General features: G+C 51.1%; 1 protein-coding gene across 1 annotated transcript in view; it reads right to left on the reverse strand.

The window, feature by feature from the left end:
* The window catches only part of LOC133118947 (SH3 and multiple ankyrin repeat domains protein 3-like), a 203370-nt gene that overhangs the window by 69582 nt on the left and 123788 nt on the right, over window positions 1-10000 (reverse strand). Inside the window, exons 10-12 of the mRNA XM_061229258.1 lie at window positions 7107-7184; window positions 5183-5249; window positions 3518-3842 (exon numbers count right to left, since the gene is read on the reverse strand). Of these exons, the coding sequence (XP_061085242.1) occupies window positions 3518-3842; window positions 5183-5249; window positions 7107-7184 (470 nt within the window). The remainder of the gene's footprint in view (window positions 1-3517; window positions 3843-5182; window positions 5250-7106; window positions 7185-10000) is intronic.

Here is a 10000-nt window from a genome sequence, read left to right on the forward strand (position 1 = left end):
AAGCATAACAGCACACACTCTCAGACATAAACAGATAAAAAGTATATATCCAGCGCCTATATGCACGCCTATAAAATTGTATACCTAGCCAGCAATATATGTGTAATTACTTTGTACCCTTTTTGCTTGGAAAGCTGGACTGTATTTTCCGGGTACATTTGGGAAATGTATGTGTCATGTCACTCTGCCTCAGAGTTCTGAACATTCCCTGCGTGACGTTTTAAGGCACGAAAGCCACCACTCCTCAGGAAATCGATGGAAACACCGCGTGAGAATGTCCAGTTTGCATACGTGCGCACAGACAGGATGAAAACCGATCCTGTTGAACAGACGCCCTGTGAAATTCAAGCCCCCCGTTTCAGCACCAACGCCGAGAGAGCGTCGGTCACCTGAAAGCATCGCACCAGAGGGACGGGTCAGCACGCTCCACGCGCTCTCTTCTCTTCTCCAGAGAGCAGAGAGCCTCTCCGCCGGAGCGATGACGTCAGCGATGACGTCATCGGCCGGCCCTCTCCGCGTGGGTCACGTGGTCGCGCGTCCGCACGGGAGGAAGTGCAGTCCCAGGGTGCACTGCTGCCCCCGCGGCGCCAATTTCACGCTCGCCCGCTTCCCGCGCCGGCCGGCCAGCTGGTCGCGCCCGGCCGCCGGGGGGAGGCCTGAGCCCTGATAGGCTGCGTCCGTGGCAACTGGAGCAGGACGCCGTGGTAACGGCCCACCTGACCCGGGCTAGGCCCGTCCTGGAGGAGCCCTGCGTACTCGTTACCCAGCATGCCCCGCGGCCGAAATTACAATGGCTGTCCTGCAGCCACGGACAGACGGACGAAAAACACTCGACAACAGTGAACAAACCTGTTCAAGTTCATCTCGACTTCAGGCAAAACGGCTTCAAAAAGCAGGCTATATATTGTTACTCGTACTATACGACTAGTATATTACTAAGCCATTCACACAGCTGCACGAAAATATGAATGATGAAGGAACGTACGCAAGCGCTGGTTACTATTCCTGTTTACAGCTATTGCAAGCCAAGAACACAAGATGGCCGACACGCTGAATTTAAGATGAAAGATGAAATCCGTCAAAAGAACTGAATCAACAGCCCCGTTTCGTCAAATAATGTCAGAAAGAGTCACGACAAACAGAAGAGGAAAACAGAAACAGGGCTTTTAGTTTGTTCAAACAGGAGAGGGCACAGACTGAAGAGGAGAGAGCGGGAGAGACATGAGTTTGGGTGGCAGACGCTGACACACACACACACACACACACACAGACACACACACACACAAACACAGATACACACAGACATACACACACACATACACAGACACATACACAGACAGACAGACACACACACACACACACACACACACAGACACACAGACACACACACACACACACACAAACACAGATACACATAGACACAGACACACACACACACACACACAGACACAAACACAGATACACATAGACACAGACACACACACACACACACACAGACACACACATACACAGACACACAGACACACACAGAGACACAGAGACACACACACACACAGACACACACACACACACACACACACACACACACAAACACAAACACAGATACACATAGACACAGACACACACACAGACACACACACACACACACAGACACACACACAGACACACACACACAGACACACACACACACACAGACACACACACACACACACACACACACACAGGGAGTTGTGATGGATGGGCGGCACTCTGGCGGTCAGAGCAGTCACTCCATTATTGCCCCTCCGGGGCGGGGTAATAAAGCGGGGTTGCCGTGGCAGCTGAGGTGGGAGTCGCCCCGGCGGGTGAAGAGACCCACCTCTCCGCCGCGACACGCAGACCGCAGTGACCGCCTGCACACTGCCCCGCGGGGCTCAGATATATCACAGCAAATGACTGTGTCACATCCCGCCACAGCAGGGGCCAGAGATTATAACCTCCAGTGAGGAGTTCTGGAAGGACTTCCGCCAGCCAGGTGGGCGACTAACTACGGACTATTATATAATATCAATTGAGTTTCATTAAACACGGGTATTAAGTCATTATTCTGAGGCTGAAACATGAGGGCACTTTCTTGACGATGACGCTGCCCCTCTTTTTGTGTCCCAAACTTCTCTCCTCTCCGGGATAACACGCCTGTCATGGTCAGAACGTCCCACTCATCAGTGTTGAGCTCCTAAGTCTCCCCTGGAGAGAGTTAGCAGGGTCAGCACTGTGAGGCGTTTCTGTGACTGTGCGTGTGTATTACAGCCAATGAGGACGGGAGAACAGGGGCTTGGGCCAATGGCAACCCAGTATCACAAACTAATTATGATACCGCATTATAAAGAAGAAATGTGTATCGAATACACATCGGTACACAGATCTCTCTTTCTCTTTCCCTCTTCCCCTCTCCCTCTGGTAGAATAAAGCAGGGTATGAGAGCGCAGGGGATTCTGGGTAGCCAGGCAGACACAGGTCAGACTGCAGCAGAGATGTTACGTTTCACAGAGATGTCACTGCTTCCTGCTTCCTGCTTCCTGTCCCCGCCCGGGGGCCCCATCGTCTCAATGGCTCCTGCGTTTCTCTCACACACACACACACACACACACACACACACACACACACACACACCACCTGAGACGACCTCTCTCTCTCTCTCTCTGCTGTAATCTGGCAATAACAACCACTCCCCGGAGACCGGAGCTCTGGAACAGGGCTTAATCAGGCTTTATTAATCCCTGCTCACACGCTCCGTCATTCACCAAACCCATTCACAGCCATGCTCGAGTGTCCTCTCTCAGCTGGAGAGGAGCGGTGGAGTGGGCATCCGGGGAGGCTTTTGCGCACTGAGTCATAGAGCGTTAATGAATTATAATTCCACCATTAAGGCCACCAAACAGCCACATTAATCTCAAATGTGCCTCATCACTGACCTGAGGCATACTTATGGATCTCCTCGGAAGCAAATATAATCAGGAGACTTGTGCAGTTAACTCAGGACTGACTGATCAGGTTCAACTTGACTGATGTTTTCATAGCAGGGCCAATCCTTAACATCTCATCATATCAAATACAAGTTATTTTGTCCTTCAGAAATTAAAAATAAAAAGAAATAAAGAAGCACCACGAACAAGCCAAACTGAGCCTACAAACAGCAACGTTAAACACAGAACCAAAGGTGGAGACACACAAAAGATTTTATCTGGTTTGGCCAACAGGTGTGGACCTGCGTATGGTGATGAGAAAATGACTGAGTTTCTGAAACAGTTGATCACATGGGGGTGGATACAGCTGTATGAGGGGGTACAGAGAGACAGGGGCGGGCGTGTGTCAGAGGGGCCCCTGTATGAGGGGGTACAGAGACGGGGGCGGGCCCCAGAGGGGTCCCTGTATGAGGGGGTACAGAGAGACAGAGGGTACAGAGGGGTCCTGGCGGGAGGGGTCCTGACACGGCTGTATGAGAGGGCACAGAGACGGGGCCAGGAGGGGTCCTCACCTGAGGCGTCCGCGGCCATGCCTGCGCAGGCTGAGCCTCTCGCTCTCCTCGGGGACGCGGTGCAGCGAGGGCGAGCGGGAGTGGGACCCCCGGGAGCTGCCGGTGCTCTGGAGGCTGTCGCCGGGGGCGCCCAGCGGGGGCAGGCTGCGCAGGGAGGGCACGGGGGAGGCGGAGGGCACGGCGGAGGGCGAGGGCGAGGGGGAGGGCGAGGGGGCCAGGTTGTTGTCGCTGGCGGAGCGCAGCAGCGAGCGTGGGGAGGACAGGGTGCCGCCCCCCGGGGCACCGCGACGCCGGTTTGTGTAGGAGGGGGTCTCCCTGAAAGGCACTGAGAGAGAGAGAGAGAGAGAGAGAGAGGGAGAGAGGGAGAGAGAGAGAGAGAGGGAGAGAGAGGGAGAGAGAGGGGTTTAAAACTGAGCCCCCCTATCAAAGCACAGTCATCATTTCTGCCTACTATAAAAACTGCATTTGTGCGTGTGATGGTTAAACTATGCACGCCCTTCCTTTGTGATCGTAGGGGGCAGTAAACTAGCGAGCAGGCACTGACTGAACCAAGGTAATTATGTTCATTAACTTGTTAGTTAATTCTGTGGCTGTTTTCTGAAAGAGCAAATAGAGCATCTGTTTATAGAAACTACTATACAGCCGAGCTTATTATTTCCCCCCACATACATACAACCATCCGCTGGTAGAAATGCCTAAATAGAGGCACATTCAGGCACTGTAAAAGCCAGTTGGAGCTGATCTGGGGGGAAACGGAAAGCTGTTGCCTCCAGGCGACTGTAACTGGGCGTTCAGCCGGATCAGTCTGAGTGTAGACCTCCAGTCATCAGTCAGGAGGACGCAGTCCATCTGATCACCACCGCTGTTCTCACGCTCCAGAGGTCCTCCCAGCCCCACCTGGCACCTATCCCACAATCCCGCTGGCGTCCTGCCCACCCCGGAGTGTATCCTGTGCGCATCTGTAGCCATATGCTCGCTCACCTCAGCCCCTCCCCAGACCTGCTGCTCATTGTGCACTTTACAGTATACTTATATAAAGCATACTTATACAGTGTACTTACACAGTATACTTATATAAAGCATACTTATACAGTATACTTACACAGTATACTTATATAAAGCATACTGATACAGTGTACTTACACAGTATACTTATATAAAGCATACTTATACACAGTGTACTTATACAGCATACTTATACAGTATACTTACACAGTATACTTATATAAAGCATCCTTATACACAGTGTTCTTACACAGTATACTTATATAAAGCATACTTATACAGTGTACTGACACAGTATACTTATATAAAGCATACTTATACACAGTGTACTTACACAGTATACTTATATAGAGCATACTTATACAGTATACTCACACAGCATACTTATATAAAGCATACTTATAAAGTGTACTTACACAGTATACTTCAGGAGAGTCCTGACACTGTCACTGAGCCAAAAATAAGGGAATGCTACAAAATGCACAGGTTTTTTTAACACTGCTTCTTTCTCATTGTACTTGCCAGTTGTTAAACTTGCGATTACCTGCATTTAAAAGGAGTTCATTTAAAACAAACAGGAGTTTGCCACAGGGCTCCTGTTGCCACGACAACTCCAAACAGCGAGAATGAAACAGATCGATGCGAGAGACCTGCACTCACCAACATCTGACGGTTTGTGAGTCTTTATTATTTCCGCCAGATCGAAATTCCCAGCAATAATCGCCACCTGCAGAAGCACAAGGACAGAAGAGAAGAGCAGGGAAGGGAGGGGGAGAGACACGCTGAAATAACTGCATTAGCTACAGCAGAGCGGTTTATAGACATCAGTATAAATGTTTTATACTTCAGGTGGGATTTTCACTAGCCTGTACTAGCATGGCACACACACACACAGCCCAAGGTAAACAGACTATGCCATCGATACTGTACCATCGCAATCATCAACAACAAAAAAAGACACGTATTTCAGCCTAAGACGGTTTATTTGAGGACACTCAGTCAGGCTGCTGAGGACACTGAACAAACCCCCTCCTCAGTCAGACTGCGCAGGACAGCAGATGGGGGTTAAACACCCAGGGAGAGGACCACTCGTTCTCCGATAAACAGCGAATCACACATAACTGAGGAGTGAAGCCCGTTCCGGGAGAGTGAATGAGCTGGCAGGGACTCGCTGTAAGACCGGGTCCCTCTGAAGCTGACCTGGACAGACGCCATCCTGAGCACGGGCAGTGCATTCTGGGAAGAGCGCGAGGGCGTTTACGGCAGCGCTGTTCCCACGGGAGGATCAGCCGCACCGACGGGTCAGACCAGCCCGAGACACGGAGCCCGCTGCTCTTAAAGACCCTCCCACGGCACGCTCAACCACTCAGGAGGGAATGCACTCCAACAACACAACACGGCTCCCACAGACACACAGCGGACAGACAACAAGACCACCGTCCTTCACAGGACACGTGATCACCACCGTACCGAGTCCCTGTGTACTTAATATGGCAGGCACTGTCCATACATTTCAACACTCTATTCTGTCTCTTTGATGGAGTCAAAGAACACACAACACAGCTCCCACACATACACACCGGAGTGCACTGAACAACAAGACCACCGTCCTTTACAGGACACGTGATCACCACCGTACCAAGTCCCTGTGTGCTTAATATGGCACGCAACCACTGTCCATCAATTTCAATACGTTTTATTGAGTGTAGCCGTGAAAGATAAGGTCTCTCTCTCACTCCATTCCGTCTCTTTGACTGTTAAACGCTCATTAAATCTCTGCACACTGGAGGAACCCTGTGAGATCGGGGTTGCTCTGGCTTAGGGAGGTGTGTGGTTGGGTTTAGAAGGCAGCGGGTATGGGCCAGGCAGACAGGGGCAATGTCACGCCCATTTGCCCCACCTCAGCCAACCCCAAGAATAATTACCCCCAGTGCTCTGAGAAGGGGTGGTAATTAAGATTTCACACACCAGCTTTTCTTCGTGAAGCAGCCAATTAAAGCAGATGTCGGATGATCTTTCTTGTTTGTGGTGTTGATTGGCTGTCTCCCCCACCCACCTTGTGTACACACGCTAACTTTAATCTGCACAGGAAACGTCAGTCACTGCCAATTTAGCACACAGCCATTTAAACACGTCTGAGACACAAAGAACTCTCTCTTCACATCAAAGCAATGCAGCTTTCAGGTCAATCTTGATTAAGTGTTCCAGGACAAACACCACCCTTCCAACACCCTCACCCAAAAGAGACAAATACGATAACATGTCCAAACCGAAAAGGGATAACGACGTCCTCACTAGACTACATTAGATCATCCAGGACACAGTTTGAAGATTTGCGGTAAATTCCTCCCTGAATCAAAGTTTTAGCCCCTGGCAACCGTAACTACAGATACGTGCACATATGTTGCACACTGCAGTGCAAGTTTATGTTTGTCTTAAAAAACCGACAGACAGACAGACAGACACACACACACACACACACACACACAGACAGACACACACACACACACACACAGACACAGACACACACACACACACACACACACACACACACACACACACACACAGACACACACAATCTTACCTGGAATGCCGTTTGACAGTTGTAGTTCTTGATCTCCTTATTGGCCCCTCGAAACAGCAGAACCCGTGCACAGCTATCCTGGATGAGAGAAAGCACAGCGGATGGTGCCATTTTAAACCCTTACAGCATCCTCCAAACCGGCCGCCACGATGCCGCTTCCTGCTCAAAGCCTGGGTGATTGACAGGCCCATGGCCTGGCGTGGAACCCTGTCTCCACTGCGATGGGTGACCTTTGACCCAGGGGAGGGACGGACAGAAGGATTCACTCAATACTCGGTTCATCCAGCAGATTCCTCAACCCATTCGCCCGTTTCATGGGTTTAATCTGTCCGCAGTCAGTCTGGCCATATGCACACTGTAAATATGATTGTTTTCAACTGTGCGCTGGGCTCTTTCTTTTAGTTGCAGGGCGTTTGTTCACACTGCCCGTTCCCGTCAGTAACAGGACGGCACACAGGGCTGCTGGACTCCTGGACCCCCCCGGTCCACCCTGTTACCTCAGTGACAGGACAAGGTGACAGCAGAGGACAGCTGGCCGAATGCATTACAATGCCATTACCCCCCCGACCCCATTCCCTCCCTCTGCTGCACATTCAGGCCAGCGGAGACATCAGTCAGACACAAAAACGTGGGAAACATACAGCAGGCTGTTCTAAAAAAACAGCTTTCCATTTCTGCTCCTATAACGGAGAGACATGACAGCCGTCCCCCGCTGTGGCCCTCATTGGCCAGCTCAGAAAGGAGGTGCGTTTCTGTTCCCAAACGAAGCCTGAACGTACAGTAATGTTCTCTCTGGTACAAATGAGTACTTTTTCCAAGCAAAAGATTTACTCATTATATATTGCTGGCTCGGGGTACAATTTTATGCACCGATAGGTACTGCCCCAGTGACAAGCATTTGTACCTTTTCATGCTCTTTTAGCACCTTTATTTCTGAGAGTGTAGAACATGTTAAAGGGAAAGTGAAACCATCACCATAATCAAAATGATTATATATATTTAAAAACATATCACGTCGCATTCATGTAACATATTTTACAATAACACTGCAAATGATATTGTCACGGCTCCAGCCAAGCTTTACAAACATTGGCCTAGAGCGCCCTCCAGTGGCGACGGAAAGCCCACCGCTTATGCAGATCCACACGCCAGTCCCGTTCCAAAGGTCAGCGCTAATGAAACTCGAGCGTGATTAATGACGGTGCGTTCTCCGTCCCCGGGCCTAACGACATAAACACAAGCCCTTCATCCGGAGAAGGAAGCAGACACAGATTAAAGTGCCCCCCGGGGCGGGTTATTGTAACAGGGCACGCAGTGCGGATTCAGAGTCTGAGCGCACGCGTGCGCACGGACCACCCCCACCCCCCCTGCGGGCTCAGCCCTCTCCGGAATGTTCCGCCCAGATGAGGTAAGGACTGCGTGTGCGTGTGTGTGTGTGTGTGTGTGTGTGTGTGTGTGTGTGTGTGGGGGGGGGGGTTAATGAGTGGCTCTGCAGTGGGGGGGGGGGGGGGTCCTCTCTGCGCTAGCGTTAGCGCTGCGGACATTGAGCGAGGGTAATTCAGCGTGAGAGAGGGTCCATTAGGGGCAGGAGCGGGCCGAGGGGTGGGGGTGGGGGGGGTTGTGCTGCTTCTCCAATCAGAGCGGGGCGCGTGTCGTCCGTGTAGCGGAGCCCCGGCGTTCCTCAGCGGTCCGGCACGCGAAAACGCCACGCGCTACAGCGCTACGACTCTCCTCAGGGCCACAGCGAGACCGGCCCGTCAGGCCTTTTACATCACAGCTTCACAGGGCTGGACAATCACACTGCAGAACAAGTGCTTCAGTCTTGTAATGAAACCCTCTTCTCTGAAGTAGCAAAGCTGCCTCATTTGTCTTATTAGAACAAATGCTCGTTAAGATTTACTTTGTTTTGGTAGTGAAAGCACTGTGGCGACACACTTACTTCATTCTGGCTGTCTCTCTGTGTTGTAACAGAATAGAAAGCGTGTGGAGAAAGAGGTCTTAAAAAAATGTTTTCCAGTGAGTTTTTTACATTTTTAAAGAATAAAGTATTGCAAATGAGACTGAGACTTATTGCATGTCCAGCACCCGATTCTTGTGGAAGTTAATGGAGAAAAGTCATTCGCCAACTTTATTTGCTCATATGGAAATGATGCATCGTGGGAAATGTAGTGCGTATGACCTGGCGGTCACCTCGCAGAGCCCTGAAACACAGCGATCACTATGTGCCGTGTTTCTCCCATCTCTCCTGGTCCAAAGCTCTGACCACTGAGGTCTGAATTCAAGGCAACTGAACTACAGAGAGTCTGTGGGGGCCTCCAAGAGTCTTGAACTGGCCTTAATTTCCATGGATTGAATTTTGGCGAGCGTGACAGGGAAGCCAGGTCTGCTGTTAGTGGTGCTCAAGACAGAGGGTGGTGTGCACATCAGGGTGTGTGTCTCTGTGTGCTTCTGTGTGTGTGTGTGTGCGTGTCTCTGTGTGCTTCTGTGTGTGTGTGTGTGTGTGAGTGTGTGAGTGTGTGAGTGTGTGAGTGTCTGTGTGTGTGCATGTCTCAGTGTGCGTGTCTCTGTGTGTGTGTGTGTGTGTGTGTGTGTGTGTGCGTGTCTCTGTGTGTGTCTCTGTGTGTGTGTGTGTGTGCGTGTCTCAGTGTGCGTGTCTCTGTGCGTGTCTCTGTGTGCGTGTCTCTGTGCGTGTCTCTGTGTGCGTGTCTCTGTGTGTGTGTGTGTGTGTGTGTGTGTCTCAGTGTGCGTGTCTCTGTGCGTCAGTGCGTCAGTCACCATGGCGAGCACTGGATCCCCCAATCAGAGCGCAGGGAGGAAAACCCCACATCCAATCAGAGCGGGGCTTTCAGGAGGAGAGGGGCGCCCCTCCCTCCCGGGCTCCCCACAGCGCAGTG

This window comes from Conger conger, chromosome 19 (genome assembly GCF_963514075.1).
Source record: "Conger conger chromosome 19, fConCon1.1, whole genome shotgun sequence".
NCBI classification, from domain to species: Eukaryota; Metazoa; Chordata; class Actinopteri; order Anguilliformes; family Congridae; genus Conger; species Conger conger.